Source organism: Centroberyx gerrardi, chromosome 12, assembly GCF_048128805.1.
Source record: "Centroberyx gerrardi isolate f3 chromosome 12, fCenGer3.hap1.cur.20231027, whole genome shotgun sequence".
NCBI classification, from domain to species: Eukaryota; Metazoa; Chordata; class Actinopteri; order Beryciformes; family Berycidae; genus Centroberyx; species Centroberyx gerrardi.
In genome coordinates, this window is record NC_136008.1 from 18,482,342 (window position 1) to 18,504,167 (window position 21,826).

At 42.3% G+C, this 21,826-nt stretch overlaps 1 protein-coding gene across 1 annotated transcript; it reads right to left on the reverse strand.

Moving 5' to 3' along the window:
- Positions 1–356: 356 nt before the first annotated feature.
- has2 (hyaluronan synthase 2) lies at positions 357–6,063 on the reverse strand. Its single transcript, XM_071902077.2, has 3 exons — positions 5,437–6,063; positions 1,469–1,570; positions 357–1,286 (listed from the first exon to the last, which is right to left on the reverse strand). The coding sequence occupies exons 1-3, from the start codon at positions 6,061–6,063 to the stop codon at positions 357–359; spliced, it is 1,659 nt and encodes a 552-aa protein (XP_071758178.1).
- Positions 6,064–21,826: the final 15,763 nt, after the last annotated feature.

The window sequence follows — 21,826 nt, forward strand, 5'->3', positions numbered from 1 at the left end:
GCCATACTAGCCTGTAGCAGTCTAGGTAAACTAGTTAGCTAGTCTGCTGGTGTTTCAAGATCATGAATGCCATGGTCATGAATGGATGGAAAAAAGTCAATGCCATTTATATTTTTTATTTATATTTTGACCAGAGTTCTGTCTTTGCCATTCAAGTTTGCCAGTTAGCTAACTTGCGCTCTGAAAAACCTGTGGTTATTTGGCTCCACCTACAGAGGTTTAACTCAACCAATAAGATAATTTCTGCCTCCAGAGCAGCTCTGCCTCCAAAAAATGTTTATATAAGTACAACATGGTGTGAGTGAAAGCAACCCATAAAGAGAGTTCAGTGGTAAATGGTGATTACTGTCTGTGTGTCATACATCCAGCACCATATCATAGTGTGGTTCCTTCTTCCTCTTCCCACACTTATTTATCAGCACTGAATACAACGTCAGAAGCATGACCCAGTAACTGGCATACACAATTGCCCCTATGATGAGAACAATCTTCTCTGATTCAGGAAAGGGTTTTCTAGTCTCCTGGATTACCGTGTAGATAATCCCAACAAAGAGGATGGTGAACCAAACTGATATGGGAACCAGACCGATGAAGTTCACCACGATTGTTTTCCTCCCCGAGGTCCCCCATCCAGCTTTATTGATCGTTGCTATTGCAAACATTTTGGCTGGCAACAGGCTTGACATGTACAATACAGAATAGAACGACATGAACACCATGACAATGTTACCTCGGAGGCAGCTGGCGAATGAGGACTTGATCAGTGCCACTGCCTGGACAATAAGTAGGAATAGCAGAATATTCCAGAGTCTTCCTTGGTAGAAGAGTTGTATTGCAGTGGCGATGAGGAAAAATGGGAAGAACCCCGTGATCACGGCCTCATAGGTCATCCACAGATGGTGCTTGTGGAACCACATGGAGTTGTAGAGCCACTCTCTGAAATACGACTTACTCCATCGAGTCTGCTGGTTGAGCCAGCGCAGGTACGTGATCGGCGTCTCAGTGAGGCATTTTGACCGTGCCGTGTATTTGGTTGCGTACCCGAGGCTGAGGACCCTGTTTGTCAGATGGCGGTCATCCCCAAAACTGCAGTGGGACCCCATGAAGGTCTGGTTGTACCAGTCCTCAATGAACTCATGCAGGAGGGAGTTCCGGTACATTCCTAAGGGCCCACTGATGCACTGGACACAGCCGAAGTAGGACTGGCACGCCCGCTCAATGTTGAAGGCCATCCAGTACCGTACACTGCTCAGGAAGGAGATCCACGACTCATACTTATTTAGGATCTAGGGAGAGAACGATAGGCGAGAAAGAGCAAAAGGAGGGTTGAAATAAGAGGATATAAGATTCATATAATTTAAAAAGCTTGCAAATCTTGAAGCACAACTATGATAACCATTTTAAAGATTCCAAACGTTCTTACTTGCAGCAAGCAATAAAGTTGAAAACTTTAACTTTACAACTATACCTGTACATCTCCTCCAACGCCTCCCACCATGGGGTCTTCCTCTAGAACCTTGACCATCTCCACCGATGATGCTGGGTCCAGCATGGTGTCAGAGTCACACACCTACGTGAAGCACACAAAACACAGTGAGTTACCTGTATTTTACAATTATCATACAATCACACAACTTGAAGATAACACGCACTACCTGGCAGACACAACGCATTCCAACGCCCAATATAATTTAGATTAAATTAGATCAAAGCCAAAGCCCCCCCCCTGCACCTTCCGGTATATTAGGGAGATTCAAGTTTTTCATTCTATGTGTTAATTTTAGCGAAATAATGCTAACTCAGAGATACAAAATCAATCCATATCGCTATTTGTCCATCAATAGACATATTTTTGTGAGATCACAGAGAAATGTTCTGATGCAGCTTATGACAATGTGTCCTAGCCACTTCTTCTCTTTTTCACTTCTTATTGCACCATTAGATTGTGAACAAAGCATTTAAGTGTTTCCTGTACTCTATGGTATCCTGGTTAATGTGACTTGCTTCATGCTGGTCAATGTGAGTGTGATTTGGGAAGTTATTATCATGTAGATGAAGTCAGGCCTAAGTGAGGACTGATGGTTTATGAGATTTCACAAGGCTCTCTCTCTCTCTCTCTCTCTCTCTCTCTCTCTCTCTCTCTCTCTCTCTCTCTCTCTCTCTCTCTCTCTCTCTCTCATTTATCTATAAATGGCAGTATTTCTACCAAACAAAATCAGATGATGAAAACAATGGTAGAGCCCATTCACTATTAACAATAAGATTGAACACATCTGTTACAAGACACAGCTTGGAGATGACAGTAAAATGCAACCCTGTCCCTCTTTTGATAAAATAATGAAGATTACTGGCAGGATTACTGGCAGCATTGCAGTGAATTGTTTTGAAATCTCTGTTAAATAAGTGGGTTCTGGCAGGCTGTAGCCAATTGCAGCTGTTAGATAGCATCATGGTAGATGGTAGACGTCAATCTCCTTCTTTCTAATGCACAACTGTTTAAAACTAATCAAGTGTTATTATGAAAAGTTGATTTTTGTGCAATTTTACCCATCACTCAAGTCGTCTCTCTTAACACCATCAGTTACGTAAACATTACAGAACAAATGTGACTTGATGGTACTTGACACTAATGAAATGTTTGACTGAGCACTCTATACTACTTATTCCATGTTTAAATATTTGATTACAGCTCTTCAGGAACAGCAATTATAGAGCCTTACCAAATAAATTTCTATGCAGTGCTGAAAAAGGCTCCCGCATGACTATAGCCAAAGAAAATATTTTGATTTCGAAGCCTTTGATTTTGAGAGTGTAATCTGTATCATTAATCCTAAACCTAAAATTGACTATAGTTTTTGTTTCAACTTAATTGCACTCTGCTGCACACTAAAGCCCACAGATCATGATCTACCATACTGTGCTTTACAACATACAAATTAAATTTAAAGTTTATTAGAATGTCAAAGCTCAATCAAAAATTGTGAGTCCAATTAATCACTCTCATTTGTCAATGGAGAAGACTTTGTCTCTTGATCACATTCGAACATTGTCACTCTGGATTCTGGTTTGGGAAACAGTTTGTGAATTCAGTTTTATTGTAGAGCTTACCATTGATGTTGACAGGAGCTTTCAGGGACTGAGGACTGCGCTAACATGGGGCCTACTCATAAAAATGTGGATACAATAAACTGACCTAGGTTGTTACATACAAAAACAAAGACCAGTGACGTGAATTCACTAATGCAACACTGCTGCATCATTTGCAGGATTATATTTTATGAACTATGCTATCTTTCTTTGGCAAGCTTCAGTTGGACAATTCTGAAAGTTTTTGTCTAATCTAAAGCATTGGTATTGTAAATGAAATGCAATTGGTGTATGCTTGGACCGTAAATTGTATCCAGACAGTTGCAATGGGCATACAGAGTTATGCAACAACCAACTTTTCAATGCTGTATCATATTCTATACGCATGCCAGGGGAAGTCAAAGCAAATTACAGTCATGAAACCACCTAGCTGGAAGAATAGCCTCCGGGAAAATGGCTGTCAATCATCAAGGGGTCGGCCATGACCTGACCTGGGCCTGAAATAATCCGGTTTGAGAAGACCCCATGCTGGGTTTGACACACAGAATCTCTTGTTTCCTGAAATAATCTATCAGCCGTGTTCCTTATGAATTGGGTGGGGTGGCAGTAGTTTAAAGAAGCAGACTTGTAATCAAAAGGTTGTTGGTTTGAGTTACACCGGCTGGGAAAACCTCAGCAGGAAAGGTGAATGATTACCATTGAGGTGCACTTGAACAAGGCACTTAACCCATAACTTCTGCAGTGGAGCTGCTCAGAAGAGTGTTTCTGTTCCCAGATGTGGAAGTGAATAAAGGTGAAACAGGGTATTACAGCAACATCAGACCAAAATGCAGCCAAAATGATTCATGTCCTTGGTGTCACTCAGGAAATTCATCATAGGTTGCTAAAATAGGACAACAGTAAACCAAAACAAAATGTTATGTTGTACCAGTATTATGAAAAATTTGATGCAAATATTTACTCCACTTTTCAGTTCTCCAGTTGTCCCTTTGGAATTAATTTAGTTTAAAGAACAAATCAATTAATTATAGATATTTTGGTCAGTTGTCTTAGGTGGGGTTGACTTTGTGTGGCAAATGAAGTACAATCTAAATATTTTTTTCATGGTGCTCGTTTACAAAAGCACTTAAGCATTTAGGTAGTAATCCAATTGACGATAAAAAAAAAAAAGTTCCAAATAAACAAATATTTCACATATCCCACAATACTGCATGACATGACCACCAGACACATGTCACTTGGTGGAGTTGCATACAGATTACCTTTTACCATTATTCCTCACCTAAGGACTGCAGTACACTGAGCTTGTTTCATTGATTTTGACTAATGACATTAAGCCACTAAATCTTAAATTGGCCTCTTGCAGTGTTTTATTCAGCCTGCCTCAGGCTGCTGTGACTTGAAAATAATACATAAAGTAGCCTGTAGCCTTGTACGAAGTTAGAATTGTCTTATGCAAGTTAAACCTTAAGCTGTTGAAGGCACCAGTTTCTCCATCTAATAAATGGTTGCCAAATTTAACCTTTCTGTGACCCAAGTTTGGGCCTCAACCCAGACTCTGAATACCACTGATGAGGATGATGTAACACTCAGCTCTCTGAAAAAGATCTGTTATTACACTTAGTCATCAGCTACTGCTGCCCTTTTTCACGCTACACTACACGACACGATGCACACAGCCACCGTCCATCTAAACCGGACACAAAAGACTCTTTGTGGACCCCATATTTGACTTGGCAAATTCCCCGCTCCAGCCATCTCTTCATCCCTCTATCCCTTCTTCGTCCCTCCATTCCCAACTCACACTCCCTTGTGTTACCTGCTTATAGCCTGCATCTCTCCCTCAATCTAGCTTTCACTCACTCCCTCACTCCCTCCTGCCATCCTTCCTCAGATGTTAGCTGTCCTAATCTTACCTGTGTGTGCCCACACACACACACACACACACACACACACACACACAGAGAGAGAGATACACATGAGTGAATCCCCTACCTGTTTATAATGGTGTCTAATTTACACACACACAGGCTCACAGACACACATGAATGGTAGCGTGTGAACACATGCTGTCTCTTTTTTCTCTGTCTCTCTTTTTTCTTTTTTTTGAGACTCCTTGTATACTTTCCTCCCCTTCCCTGGTTTCCTTGTGCCTACTTCTGCCCTTTAGCTATTCCCTCTCTTTGTCTCTCTATCCATTCATCCCTCAATCCAAAATCCATATTTTCCTATTTCACATCCATTCCTCCCTCCATCTTTCCCCTTGCCCCTGCTCTTCTCCTTTTCCCCTTACCAATATTCCTCCCATCCCATCCCTCCCTCTATCCCTCTCTCTATTCGCAGTCTTACCTGCACATAGTCCACGCTCCTCCCCAGTGCTTTGAAGGCTGTGTACATGACCTCTCTCTTCCCTCCCCACTTCTGCATGATGCAGATACACTTGTTGTTCAGCACCACTCTGGAGATTTGCTGGAGACTCTCGGCGTAGCTCTCGTCCGTCTCCTCGGGCCCTTTGAAGTGATAGTTACTCCTCCACACGTACGTAGCCGATTTGTCCCATCCCATGATCTCTTTGAATATCTCCATCATGTATAAGTCATCGTCTGTGTTCCCGTCGATCACCATGATCACTTTGATCCCCGGGTAGGTCAGCCTCTTCACCGACACCAGACACTTCCTCAGATAGTTTGGGTCCTCTTGATACGCTGCAATGCACAACGCCAAGGATTTAGTCAATTTGATCGGCGTCTCTAAGGACCGCCTCATGTTCCGGTGTTCTAAGAGCGCAAAGAGGCTCTGGATAATGAGGTGGATGACCAAGATGGCACCGTACAGCCCGAAGGAGACATGGTTGCGGGCTGTGGTGAAGAACTGGTAGCCCATGATGTAGGCTGTGGAGATGCCCACCAGGAGGGACACGCCAAACATGGTGGTCCCGAATATCCGCAGGTAGGAGAGGACCTTGTGGCATCTCATCTATGGACAAAATGTGGAGAAAAGAGGGTGAATGTGGTGATTGTGATACAAAAAAATAACTGATGTAGGCACATAAATGACATTGGGCTGACACTGAACTGAAGTTTTTCATTTCTCTTACATGCACATGCAAGAAAGCGCCCCACTACGAATTTCAGATAACCATTTTATGATTTTACATAATAATTGTAATTGGTGAGAACTGAAAGAATTCTATGAATGAGAAAGAGGAACAGCAATGGGCGTACTGAGATACAGTGAGAGGTGGAAAAGGGAAAATGAAAACATTCTTTATGTTCTCATGTATACAGTAATTTAGAACCACAGACACATGATGACAAGCATCACACATAGAATACTTTCATTTCATTAGCAAGACCAGGATTCATGAAGCTTTGATAAGATGTAACACATGAGAAATGCTTGTTCTACTGCTTTGTCAACATAATGCATCACCATAACACCACACAGCGATTGCGCATACTCTGCTCTGGCACGCACAACCTTGTTTTATTACAACAAAACCAGGTTGAGAAAGCAGTAAAGTTTCCCCTCCCTCCTTCTTTATTCCCTCCTTCCCTCTCTCCCTCCTTCTACCCCTCCCCAAAATCCCCGTCTAAATGTCAGACAGTTGTGAGTAGCCGATTGTTCCAACTCTCTTTAGTGCGGGTGGGCGCACATTACAAGATTTCTTGACCTAATTAACCAACAAACTGGCCTCCCTTGCCAAATGTCCAAGATCCAAGTGCGCCGTGAATGCTTATGAGGAACAATTATGACGAGTGATTTTACTCCAGTCGTCTAAAGCCAGGATTCGTAAACATTTTCACTCTCATCTAGGGACCCTGGCCCATGAAAGCATATTGCAGCACTTTTTATGTGAGGACCAGAAGAAGAACGCCCCCTGTGTCTCAACTCCAAGCTACAGTATTTCATTAATAAGGGCCCTGGTGAACCAAATCTTCTGGTCAGAGTCTTGAAGTGTATCTCCAGCCCTGCTTATGTTGCTACCGCCATCTGTTTGGCAGACCAACGGAGACCCACTCAGCGTGGCTCAGCTCGGCTCAACGCAGTGCGGACCACCCTGTGATGTCATCTGTTTATATCTCCGTGGGAAGAGGAAGAAAAGAGCTTTTAGATTTTAAAATGCTGCACGTGTGCTTCGTCCCTCCTGTGTCTCCCAAAGCCCTCCCCTGACAGTATGTCAAGAATATATTTATGCAGTAACTGCTTCATTAGATAGTATTCAGTGGCGAGAGAGAGAGAGGGGAGATTATGCTGTCAAGATTATATTTATGTAAAGTATGATTTATTAGATAGCAAACAGCGGAAAGTGACAGGAAAGATGGGAGAGAAATGGAGGGACTTCATGCAAGGGTTCGACTCCTTGACATTATGAAAGTTATGATATGCTTCTTTGATCACTAAATCACTAGGACGCCCCCTTGTGGGACAGTATTTAAAGGATACCTCAACATTTTGAAAAGTGTTTTCAGAATAAACTCTTAAATTATAGTTTGGTGTACTGGCACTGATGCCACTTGGTGCACAATCAATGGACTTTACAATCGATACATGTCATTACATGTCATATATCATATCATATCATGATTTCATATCATTACATGTAAGTAAATTGCGGGGATGACTTTGAGTGTATTGTCATAGCCATGGCAAGCAATGCAGTCATCAAAAGAAGAGTAGACTAAGCCCAACAGTGTCTGTGATTTGGCAGCAGTTCTTCACACCACACCTAAACTCACAAGACAGAGGGAGGGACGGGGAAAGAGAGTAGCACGGACAAAGAGAGAAAAACAGAAAGAGTTGTAAAAGAAGGTGGGGAGATGGGCAGAAAAAAGGAAGAGAAAGAAAGGGAAAGAAATTGTAATAGCGAAAAAAAGAAGAACAAGAGTAACACAGGAAAGAGAAGGAAAGAGAAGCCGGTAAATATGAGGAGGAAAAAAAAGGACAGATACAGATATCCGGATAACTGATGTAGAGGGAGCAAGGGAGAGAAACAACTACAGCGGAAAAACAAAGCAATAGAGAAACTGAAAGAGAACAGTGAGGAAGAGAGATAAAGAAAGAGAGGAGAGAGGCAGAGCTCTACATTATTTTCTTTGAAACACAGAGATGCAGAGCGAGCGAGAGAGGAACACACACACCCCTTGGCTCAGACATAATGCCCTGTTCATTTGATCGTTGGATGAGAAGGCCACAACCAGTGTAGCAGGCCTCCTCTGGCACGTGGCAAGCCTCTTAACGTCAGCCGCTCATTTACAAGACCCCTGACACACACACTACACACACACACGCACACACACACACACAAATGCACATACTATAAAAGCTTATTACACCAGGGCAGAGAGAGAGAAAGAGAGAGGAGTGTGTGTTTGTGTGAACGTGCACATGTTTGTTGGTGTGTTGGTTTCTGAGGAGCTGAGAGTGCACTTCACCTTAGACCTCCTTCAGCTTGTGTGTGTGTGTGTGTGTGTGTGTGTGTGTGTTTGTGGGTCTGTGTGTGTGTAATGCATTAAAACTATATGAGGAAGGCAGTGCAGAATAAACTCCATCACCCCGTCTCCCTCCATCAACTCAGAATGAACTCAGCCACTGCTTACGTAGCAAAAAAAATTTTTTTCACATAATGATATAGTCAAAAGAATACATATATAATGCTTTATGAATGTTTTTAAATACTCATGTTCACTCAGTTGGTAATGTTTACAGCTCTCAATGTACACTCTGTTTTTTATTGTCAAAATCCTTGGTATTGGGACAGCGAGCTAACATGGAGACCGGTAAAGAATCAAAAGTCGTTTAGCTAATCTTTTGATATGAAATCCATATTACACCGTCAAGGAATTAAAAGCAACAAAGGCTAAATGTAGCTCACTGTCCCAGTGTTTGGACGTTTGACTGCAGGTTGCTGTCCTGTGTCATTTTGTGTTGTGTTATATGTATAAAGTATATAAAAAGAACTGCCAATATTACATGATGTATTTAGATATGCACTTAAAAAGTATTTGACTCTGTGTTTATTACTTTGTAATTGCTTGTTCATTTATGATCCGCACTTTAATGATATGTCATGCTCTCTTTGGTTTAATGTTTGCGGTTGAACTGCAAAACCAAACTGTGACATCGAATTCACTTCACGTTCCACAGGGATAAACCTTTCGCTGTTCTCTCATGGAAGACCCGTTGAATGCTGTCTTTCACTGAACTGCAAAAAGACACTCAAATTGAGATTATGAACAAAAACCAAAATCTATCACTTTTGGGTTTTTAAGAGCAACTAAAGTTCTAAATCAGTAAACTCACTAAACTAACTAAATCAGTGGATTATTGGGTGGCTAACTTTCCATCATACCCTCTTGGAAGGAGGATTAAAAGCAAAAAACAGCTCAGACATTAGGAGAGCAGGCAGGGAAATGATCAGCTTTGCTCTTCATTACGTCTTATACGCCCATTTCCAGGGATGATCTGATGCGAAGCGCCTTCGTAAAACCAAGGTCAGGCTCACAATTAGTTCCGGCTGTAGAGAGTTTAACTGTAGAGTAATAATGAGTCTAAAGTTGGTCCCAGCAGCCTCAGAGAGATAAAGCCTCTTAATCAGGGGAGTATCTGTGACAGTGGAGGTGTCATCGGCACATGTAGATGATGTCACTTTGGCACAGGGTGTATGCGTGCGTCTGTGTGTCTGCATACGTATAAGTGTATGTGCGCGGGCCAGTATGTGAGCGTGTCTGTGTGTCTGTGAAGTTGAAGTGGATGACATCACCCCAGTGTTGTGTTTATGTGTGTGTTCGTATCTTGGCACATGTGAGTGATATAACCCTATCACTATCTCCCGTGCTTTGCTTAGCGTGTGTGTGTGTGTGTGTCTCCAACCGTATGGTGACCTTGGGCTGGATGCTTTAGCAGTCTCACTCTGACGTAAATTGAATATTCTCCTGAGGAAAACTCCCACTGGCTCTGTCTCAGAGATAACATTACACTAATGTTAAATGTTGGGAGGATGGATGATAGATGAACTGGTGGGTGAACAGACAGATGAATAGATAACGAATGAATGGATAAAGAATACTGAAGAGAGGAACTCCCTCTTTCTGCAGTTATTTTAAAAGAGGGAGCAATCGCATAGATGGACGGATGAATGAGTGAATGAATCAATAAATAGTTGAGTAGTCTCACTCCAGATCCTCTGGGGGGAAACTCCATCTGGCTGTGTTTGAAACAACATTACCGTCCCAGCTCTACTGAGAATAGACAGATGGATGGATGGGTGGATGTTTTTGGGGGCGGCAGTAGCCTGGAGGTCGCAAGGTCGCTAGTTTGAATCCCCGGACTGGCTGGGAAAATATGAGAGGGGAAAGTGAATGAGTAACGCTCTCTCCTTCCTCAACAACCACTGTCACTATCAATTTTAAACAAGAGTAGTGTGACCATATGGGATCCCACTGTCTGAGGCTGGGATCATACTTAATGTATTGAATATGTTACTCTCTGATGGAAGTCCCTTCTTTTCAAATTAGACATTTTATCTGTTTTTACATTACATTACATTATGTAATTTAGCAGACACTTTTGTCCAAAGCAACTTCCAAGTAAGTGCATTTTGTCAACATTATTTTGTTTTTAGTGTCTGTGAAGTTAACATGACAAAAACATTTAGTCAGCGAATCACAACGTTGCAATATTTATGTTGTAATACCATGATCAATAATCACAGCTAATCAGTTTCATCTTGACATAATTGTGCCATGTGATACTTGCTTAGAACTCTAGTTTGCAGCAACATAAATGCATTTTGGATTACGTGTGATCCCTGCCTGACAGACATCATAGCATGACAGACAGTCAGACCAGTGGATGGATAAAGGAATAGCTGGATGAATGAATGGATGAAAGGATGATGGGTGGTTGGTTTAGCAGTGTCACTGAGATGTATTAAGATACTCCTTATGTCTGAGATAACACGATAGTGAAACAGATAGGGAGACACTGTTGCACTGAACCCAAACAGATGAATCACCTGCAAGACATTTTCTTTTTCCATTCCTTGGGTAATACTCATGGTGGTTTTTACCCTACTTAAGCAGATCTTAGGAAGGGTTAAAGCCTGTCAACTGCGACCAGGACCCACTCACCCTGGGATCTAAGATTATTTAAACATACTAGTGCCTCTGGTATGTGGGGACCCAAAAGAAACATGTAAGAGATATATGATATTATTTAATAACAGTATAAAAAAGTATAAATTAGTGACTTATTATTGTCAGGGGAATCACCACATGGTATAATAACCTAACGTATGTTACGTGGCAGTGCAGAGCGGTCTGATATATATGTTGGTTGTCTGGGTAAATGTGAATGCCATTAAGTCTGGACATTGCTGCTCAAGGCTGGCCATGTGTGCATAGATGTGTGTGTGTGTGTGCAAGCATCGGACGTTTATGTACTCAGCCTGTACCGTATGTGTGTGTGTGTTTGTGTGTTTGTGTGTGTGTGTGTGTGTGTGTGTGTGTGTGCATTGTGGAGAGGAAGGGAGGGTTTGACTCAACACATAGGAGAGCAGGAAAGTGGAATCCTCGTCAGCAGGGAAAGATCCCAGTTACAAGGCCTTTGACGGAACATAAAACATAACAAGGCTCGCCAGAGTGTGTGTGTTTGTGTTTGTGTGTGTGTGTGTGTGTGTGTCTTTACTGTATGCTCCACACCACATGGTGTAAATCTGAAGCAGAGCCAAGAAAGACAGAGTGCTGGCCTGTGCTAAGCAAAGAGAGAAACCTACATCTTTATGTTATTGTATTGGTATGAAGTGATTCAGCAGTCTTTGGCTAGAAGTGTTAATGGTCACAAATCAAATCCTCTGGCCAGATGTGCGCTATTCACAAATCACAATTTAATTTAGTATAGAGGAAGGCAGCTCACACCTGTGGCTGGTGGAATGCAAGTATGAAGATATGGCTGGGAAGAGTCATATACTGGGAGAAACTTCTCATAAACATAAGGTTTATTGTTTGTCGCTCTACATTATGCCTGTGAATCTGGGTATGGTCTTATATAAATGTTATAGGCCTATAGATGGTTTCCCAAAAGCCTCTTCAAGTTGAGATTATCTTTGTTATATTTAAGGACATTGGACAAAGTTTATGTTATCACCCTATCACACTATTGGGAAACTAGACCAACATTTTACCTTAGTCTTACTTTTAAAGTCTGGAATGTTTCTATGTAAGATGTTCAGCCAACAGAAAAAGAGAAAATGCACATGGTGAATTCATACATGTACTGTATGTGTGTGTGTGTGTGTGTGTGTGTGTGTGTGTGTGTGTGTGTGTGTATGGGCTGAGGACAGGGCTGAATAGGACAGGATGCATTTAAAAAGCATTAACCGTGGAGATGGCTCTCATGGCGGTTATAGCAGGAGGCAGGAAACCCCTGGCTCCTAAACAGATGATGAGACAGCAGAGCGGGAGAGGCTGGGAAAAACATGGGAGTCAGCTGCTATTGTAGACTAGATGCACTGCACTGTCTCAAGGATAGTTCAGTCCTTGAGCTGCTTTCTGCTGGGCTGCTCTCCAATATTAATGCTATGGAATAAGGCTTGATTTGCACAGGAACAGACTGAATCTGAACTTTAACCCTTTGTGATACAGATCTGTTCTTTTCATTGCTGGTTTAAAAAGGAAAGAATAATCAGATCTGGGTCACATAAGGTTGAAAATGTGATTTCTCTATCCTATGTAAATGCAGTAGTAGCGATAAAGTACTATTCTGGGTAGCAATGTAAAGCAGGCTACACACAAAACGTACCTAACTGACCCTAACCCTAACTTGCGTGGTGCAATTTCTCATAGCACAATGATGTGAAATCAACAACTTTCATTGCAGTTGTACCTAAATTTTACTTATCTTAATGTATGTTGTATGTAATCAACTAAATGTATACTGTTGAAATGAGACCATTTAGTGTAATAAGAAGTATAAATAAAAAGCCTGTGAGTCTTAAAAGGCACTGCTAGCTAACTCTCTCCTCTCTCCTCCTCTTTCTCCTCCTCTTCCTCTTCCTTCTCATAAACCCCCCATGTGGTCACAGCATGCTGTTGTTGTGGGAGCGTTGTCATTACAAGAACCAGAACTAGACAGTAACACTACCCACTACGCTACACTACACAACTTCTTACGTGATTGGAATCAGCTGGGCAGGGAGGTACAAAGTTACAACATTACAAGGGGCGGATTTTAACATTCCCTTCTTCCCTTTTCTCCATCGCCCACCGCCTCTCTGTTTCCTCTTCTTCCTCATGTTATTAGAATCAGGTGTGATGAGGCTCCAACTGGCAAAGGTACCGAGGGTTACAACATCCTACAAGACTGAGTTGTATTAATCTCCATGTCCATCTGTCCAATTTGCTTCTCTTCCTTGTGTTGTTAAAATCAGATGTGCATCATTCTGGCCTAATAAAAATCTTCCACATCCTCTTTCTGCTCCTCCTCTCTTTCTTCAGCTGACCGTTCCAAAGCACACGAAAATAAAGTTGGTCAAAGATGATACAAAAAGTCAAAAACTTCTCATCTTATTCTGTTATCGTTGCTGTGTGTTATGGTTGGGGTTGCGTTACTTTAACTTCATTCAAATTAAAAATTGAAGGTGCAAGGAGAAACTACAATTCACCAGTTGATGATGAAACACTGAGGTAAATCTAATTCCTGAATTGGAGCTCAGTCCTGCCGTTTGGTGTGTTTGGTATTTTGGCGTCCTCTCTCTCTCTCTCTCTCTCTCTCTCTCTCTCTCTCTCTCTCTCTCTCTCTCTCTCTCCTCAGCCCAGTCTTCTCTCTTTGACTTATCCCTGGCTCTCTTTTTGTGAATGAGTAGACTACTGAGAGGGTGTGAGGGATAGAGTGAGAGGGAGATGAGAAGGGAGGGAGGGAGGGAGGAAGAAAGGAGAGGCACATTTAACAGGAAAGAGAGAAAGTCAGTGAGAAGGAAGTGAGAGGGGGAGGGAGGGAGGGAGGGAGGGAGGGGGGGAGGGGAGGGGGGGCAGACACAGAGAGAGGGAGGGAGACAGACTGGAGGAGGCATGGTGGTGGACTTGGCTCGACTCACCGCCAGCTGAGGCACTGGAGTTATGCCACTGTGGCAGGCTCCAAGATGTTCTACCGGCCAAATTACAGATGCAGCTCAGTCAGCCATGCTTCTCTCTACAGCCGGTCCTCTGTCTGTTTATCTCTTTGCCTTTCTCTCCTTGGCTGTATTTACATAATAACCACAAATGTGATTTTTAACACTTTATGGCACTTCGTGGCTGTATGAAAATAGTTTCTGTTTGGTTTCTCCACGTCCTGATAGCCATGAGAGGATTGGATCAGGGCCGCAAAAAGTATAAAAAAGGTATAAAAAAAAACTAGTTTGTGCTTGTATGAATCCAGCCTGTCTTTCTCTCTCTCTTTCTCTGTCATCCATTCATCCAGCACCTCCCCTATCTGGCAATAGACAGTTATCAACAGAGCTCCCACTCTCCAGAATAAATGGCTTCCTCCCTAGATGGTAGCACATTCTATTCATAGCAATCCCTATTATCACAGCTACTTACAGCTAAGAGATAACATGTGTGGTCCCAACAAGACCCCACAATCACACTGAATGGATGGATGGATGACTTGATGGATGGGTGGAGGGATGAAAAAAGGAAGGCAAGAACAAAGGAAGGAAGGATGGACTGAACGAGGGCAGGAAGGAAGGAAGGAAGGAAGGAATCACTGTCACTTACTTGGTTGTTTCAGCGAACGAAGCTGCTATATTATAACGTCAACTTGACCAATTCCTGCACCATTAGTGTAACTGACGAATAATGTGATTGTGACTCTGATTCAAATTTTCATTCTGAATGTTGGACCTTTTGTCATGGGAGCTGTGTCAAAAGGCACTACATTAGAAAGTGCAGATGGAACTTAAATAGAGTCCAGTGGAAATGATATGGAGCCAAATATCTCTGCTGTGCAGGTACCCAAAGGCAGAACGTCTGTTCCTGGATTTAAGCCCAGCTCCTGAGTTGCTTCATATGCTATAGCTCCAGGACCTCTGCATTAGCATTGGCATGGACCCTGTCTGTGAGAGCCAATAGCTATGTAAGGTAGTGAGAATCTAACTCAAAACCTCACTGACTTATTTATTATTTAGTCATTGCATAAGTCCCATTTTTCACTTTTACTGGCTTGCTGCACCGTTGCTTCACTGTTACTTCACCAAGGAAAACTGTTTGGAAAAAACTGGCATTAATGCAAAGTAGAGCGTAGTAGCGGGGCGGTGAAGGTGTTGGTGGTGTGTGTATGTATGTGTGTGTGTAGGTGTGTTTGGGAGGGGCTCCACATGTGCGCCCTAGTTACTTCAGTAGTTCCCATGCTGGCCCCAAGGCCTATATGTTAGAGCTGGCATGGACCCTGGCTGTGAGCGGTAATGGCACGTGAGACTCAGTGTGAGCTAATGGAGACCAGTCATGGAATGCTTTCCTCTTTGAGTAGTAAACTGCTCTCTCTGCTTAGTGGAAGAACATCCTGAAGGGCTGATGAGTAGGAGCTGTGTGTGACTGTATCACTGAATGAAGAGTGCAAAATATCAACCGTATCCTATGGAAGCTTTATAGTTTCAACTTTTATTTATGTATTTGTTTGTTTGGAGGCTATTGTCCCTTATGTGCATCCAGTTTTTCCAGCTATCCATTTTTCTGACTGCATATCTTGTACAGTTGATACCTACTGTATATTGTGCAGCAAACTTTTTTTCTTTTTCCTGCAATTTCTTTGTTTTGGTTCTCATCAACTGTGGTATTATCACTCACAGGGGCTACTCACATCGCTGCACAAAAGAATTAACTCTCTGTTTCACTACTAAATATTCCACTAACTGGTGCCAGTGATGGATTGCCTTCTTCACCGGCTACTTTACTGAGCCCGGCTCAGTGGAGGAACTCCCTGGAGGGCTGAGATTAGGGACAGTATGTTGGTATTAGTTTGTGTACATACACGTGTGTACAGAGACAGAAGGTCCACACATGTGCTGATTATGCAAAGAACATGTGTTCCACAGCCATCATTTTGAATGTACATGTGTGATATAAGCTAAGAGGTGAGAATACTGTATGGTACTAGCCATTGTAAAAGTTCCCCTAATCTCCATCTATCCAAAGGTAATACTGGATGACCTTCCAAATAATTCCTCTTGTGGGTGGATCAACAGTGCTGCAGCAGTGCAGTAAGCATGTGAAAAGTGGGACTTTAGTACAATGGCCACATTTGTGAATGAAAGGATGTGATGGATAAAATGCACCTATCTAGGCTTGGGATACTTCTGTGAAACCCAGACATGATCTGATGATAATTCTCTTGATAATTAAACTGGGAAAAGGCGGTAGTGTAGAGGTGAGAGAAGGTTGCAAGTTTGAATCCTGTCACTGGATGGGGAAAATCTGGGTGCGGAAAGTGACTGAGTACCACTTTCCCCTCCCTCAAAAGTTACTGTGAAGGCATTTAAAATCCTGACTGCTCAATCACCAGTAGTAGAAAACTGTGGTTGTACTGGGCAGGTGTGGATATGTGTAACTGTGTGAAAGTGAGGCAGAGCACTGATAAAAAAGAGCATGCATGCTCAGTACACCTGGGTTAGTAAAGGTAAATACTACTAGTACCTACTACTGCTACTACTATTATTGTTACTACTGCTAACAACAATGAAGTTAACTTAGGTCATGGTTCTACTGAAGGACATTCGGGGGGGAATTTCACCCTTGCTCATACATTGTCACTGACAGCTCCTGTGATGAATATTAAAATGTACTGTGCATGTTCTGGAAAGAGCAGCCAGGTCAGTAGGAAGTAGACATCAGGAGTAGGATGGATAGATGCTGTATAGATACATGTCTGGAATGCCTAGACATCCAACTCACAGATGGGCATTCCTTGTGTGGGTCGTTCCCATATGAGCCAGCAGTGACATCTGCGAACTGAACAGTCACAGTAGGCGGAAGGAGGAAGAGAGCATGTCAAAGCAGTGTGACAGATGTTAATTTGTATGTGAGTGTGTGTGTGTGTGTGTGTGTGTGTGTGTGTGTGTGTGTGTGTGTGTGTGTGTGCGTGTGTGTGTGCGTGTGTGTGTGTGTGTGCGTGTGTGTGTGTGTGTGTGTGCACCCCATAGGGGCCTAGTTACATTAAGAATGATTCAATCAATGCATTATTGAGCTGCACATTTTCTTGAAGATCTTGGAAGAGTGCTGATTGTATCCATTCATGGTCAAGATTTAGTCTTTGAATGACATACTTTGGAGAAAAGAAAGGTCTCATGTCTATGCAACAGTATTGGCAATATCACTGTCCTGTCTCCAAATATATATATATAAAAAAAGAACAAAGCCTTCAGCTGAAACTCTCATACAGAGAAACAAGTGCCAACAACAGACTACAGGATGCATCATTGCATCATCATCAGTCACCATGATTGTTGCAGGCTTGACATGTGTCAAGGTGTCGCCTGTAAGCCTTCAGTGCTCCTGGTAACGTTTCACTCCTGATTTCTATTTAACATTCCAGTCACAGGTTTAGACTTCAAACAGTCTAAATAGGTAGACTTGAAATGATCCTCTTATTGCATTAAAAACAATAGTATCTGATTATCGTGGGAGAAATAAAAATAGATATTAGGCTGTAATGTGATACTTCATTCATCTCCACTGGGAGAGATTGGATTGGATAAACTGCTTAAGGACGCTTCAGCAAGGGGGGCGTTTGCTGGCGCGCGACTTGAATCCGGGCCCTCCGGTTGAATGACAATCGCTTTAACCGGTACCCAGGCGCCCGTAGTGCATCAACGTTATGGTCTTAAACATGTAAGTCTCAAAATCTTCTCTAACCTTAAATAGTCTGTTACAGGAGGCATCAAATTACGCGCCCCTACCACGAGGCGCGTTGAAGCGTGTCCAAATCCAGCCTTCCCATTGGCTCAGACATCCCCAAGAATGACGTAGGGCCAGTGACGTCGTTAATATCGTTTATTCTGAGGCTATAATAAGTGGTTCAGTCGAGACTCCGTGTAGTTTTATATGATTATCCGGACAGATATGTGGCACATATTTTCACAGCTGGCACAGCTCAACGAGGAAGAATACAGACATTGTTCAGACCCATAATTAACTACATCAATTAAAACATTTGGGCCGGATGTAACAGCCTCGTGACTATATAATTAAATATAGTAATCGCTGTTGTTAATATACCTCTCAAGAACAGTGAAGAAAAGCACGCAATTGCTCCCCAACCTAAAAACCTCGGCTGATAAGCTGGTATCCGCGTTACGCACGACCTGTTGCAGCGCACGGAGAAGAAAACGACTCGGATGACAGCTGGCGTGCCTCCCAACTTTCAGCATCACTCCCTATTTTGACCTTGAATATTGGACAGCATCCTAATAACGTAAAAACTATGAAAGAAACCTCATACATATTATAAAAGTTTATTGAAGAATTGGGGTTTGGAGGATCGACATGCCCGCAAGAATCATTATAATGCGGTCAATTTGCTTTCATTTCAACCACCTCAACATGCACGTAAATGTCATTGGCTAAGGATGGAACATTCATAATTATTTCTCTATAGGCTGGAAGTGTCACTAGACCAAAGTGTCGCTGGCTGCCTACCTTGAAGCAGCGGTTGTCCTGTCGTCCGTCCTTCAGAAGGGATGCAGTCAGCTCCGGCGTCTCTTATACCGCTCGACTGGCAGAAAAAGTCTCGATAAAGTTTCAAAGGACACTTCTGTGGTAGTGAGTCTCATGAATCCGCTCAGAATGGTCCTCATCAATAAGAAAAAGACGGTTTATGCACGTTCCCCTAAGTTTGCGTAGTTTGGATGCTTAAAAATATTCAAGGCTGTGTGTATATTGTCAGTTTTTAACTCGTCTCTCGGCATACATGAAATATGCACCGCGTGCATCTTAGATGTACATATGCAAACATCTTGTCAGTCAACTTTGGCATCATTCATATAAAAAAAGTAGGCTATAAATAAAATGAAACCTATATAAAAATCATAAATATTTTCTCCATCAACCCCGGGCAGTTTCATTCATGTTTAAAAAGTTTGCAAAAGTTTGCAAAAAAAAAAAACTGCCCATCAACTTTGGCAGTGTCAGTCATATTCAGAAAAAAAAAGTTTCCAAAGTAATGACTCTACAAATGAACTACTATCCAATAGGAGTTAGTTAATGTGTTTTTTGCTGTCTTGAGGGGCATGTAGGTAGGTTATTCTAGTTTCCCAAGCATCCAGGTTACACAGAGCGCAGAGAAGTGGCCAGACGTCTCTCCCTACTGCTCTGTCGCTGTTTCAGCTGTCTAATTCCTTCCAGACGGCTGTGTGTGGAGCCTCGTTTATGGCTCCTGCGGCTCCCAAACCCCTTTTACCGGGCTACAACAGATTGGCGTCTTGTTTTAATAAGAGGGGAAGGTTTTGGGGGGTGAGGATAAGGAGGAGCGAAGGAGAGGAGAGAGAGAGAGAGAGAGAGAGAGAGAGAGAGAGAGAGAGAGAGGAGAGAGAGTCACTCATCCATACCCCATTCAAACTCCCGAGGTAGCGAGAGAGAGAGAGAGAGAGAGAGAGAGAGAGAGAGAGAGAGAGAGAGAGAGAGAATGCTCCATGCCCCCTTTCCCCATTCAAACTTCAGAGCCAGAGATGGAGGAGGGACTGTGGCATTTTCCTGTGAGGCAGTTAAACCTACAAGTCTTGTCGCTAATTACTCCAATACATAGTGTGAATTTCCCCCCCCTTATCAAGCATTATAGGCATGTCTGTGTTGAGTATTAGAATGAGACAATGTAGGTTGCATGGCAATCTTAAAATAAAAATTCACTTACAAGTCATTTAAAAAGAGGCTTCACAATGATAAAATAGCTGAAAGTAAAATAAAAAGAGAAAGAGGCATCTGTTCAGTATAAGGAATACGTATAAGCGCGTGGAAGCGTTGCCGTTGATGTTATGGAATCTCAGTCATCTCATTCATTCAAGTGAGCGCAGTTCCGATGTTTGACCAGCAGGCAGCGCCATATAATACAGAACCCAGTGTCAGGGCTCTGTAATCCAGACTAAAGGGAAAATCCAACCAAAAACAGAACTCATGTTGCTCCTGCCACCATGATTCAATCAAGATTTGTCATTATGGATCACTCCACCAAAACTGGAATCTGGAATCTTAATATCATTGCATTGACATGTGAATTCAGTTTCAAGATGGATTTTTCCCTCTAAAGCTATTGCAGTACCTACAGATGCATCACAGATAGCCTAGGTGTGACACTCTGTGTTTGACACTCTGTTTAACTACATCTAACGATCATGATTTATGAAGAATACATGCAATATTTTCCTGGAAAAGAGAAGGTTATTCTCAGTTCCTAATGTCATATTTTGTTTTGCTAATACCGACATGGCATATGTTCCAACGATCCAAACTTACGTGATGAGCACCTTTTTTGTAAAACATCTAATTTGGAATGTGAGTAGCCTACATATAAGCTGAGTTGATGAATAGCAATGCCATAGCAGGGCCCATGGTAGGAAACCCCCAGAAGACTAGCATTGTTTATGTATAGTGCAGTAAAAACACACGGCTTCCAAGCTCCAGTGGGTCTGTCCCTGACTGCGCCAGTCAGTGAGGGACATTATTGTCACAGGGGCCATATATTGTTTGGGGCCAAATGAGTCCTCCTTGCTTTTTTACTTTGTACAAGCTCATTTTCTCAATATTTATTTAAACAAGGAAACACAATGACTTGCAGACCTAAAGGCTTCCAGGCTGTGGGTATAGAGTTAGCACTGTCTAGAATGGATATATCAATGGCATCATGGGAAACTTTCAAAGTGGGGGTTTCACTAAACTAAAGTGACTTATCAGAGGGCATCGAGCCACCATGAGCCACCATGAGCCTGTTTTATACTTTGTATCCCTCAGAAGTTTGCTTTATGATTACAATATGTATTGTTTGAAATGGTGGAAGTAACAAATCACATTTACTCTTGTTACTGTAATTGAGTAGCTTTGAGTATTTTTGAAGTTAGTAATTTTATCTTTTACTTAAGTATGTTTACTTCACTCCATTTTAAACCATATCCATTTTGAGACTTTTTCCACTTCTGATTGAGTATAAATGGGACTATCTGTTCACTCCGAAAACAGTAAGTGTGGATGGGTATATTGGTTGCAGCAGCCTGGTCTTGTGTTGTCCAGGTCTGTCAGAGCGCATAGCAAGGTATGAGTGTCCCTATTTCTATCTCCTTTTTGTTATGGGCACTCTGACCATTGAGGAGAGTTTGGCTAGCCGGTGCTCTGGATGCCGTGTTGCTCTCAGTGCCAATATGTAACAGTGCCTCCATCACACCTTGTGGGCTGGCAATGAAAAGTAATTGTTGTCATAGAGGTTGCCACCATGCCAGTGACAGCCACTGGTGTGGTCTGTCCATTCCATTCCTATTGACATCAATGGACTGAATCACACACCTATTGTATTGCCAATTACTTCAAAGGGCTTTATATTCATTCTATGTGTTCTATGTCTATAACTGTGAGGCTCCACAGTCAGGAAACAGCAGCAGTGTTTTGGGAATATATGGAGCAATTATCCTGGGAGGTAGTTGGCTGTGGGCCCACAAAACATGTGTCATACTGTCAATCTAAGGTTTGTTTTACTTTTGCCTTAAGTGTCCAGTATAGCA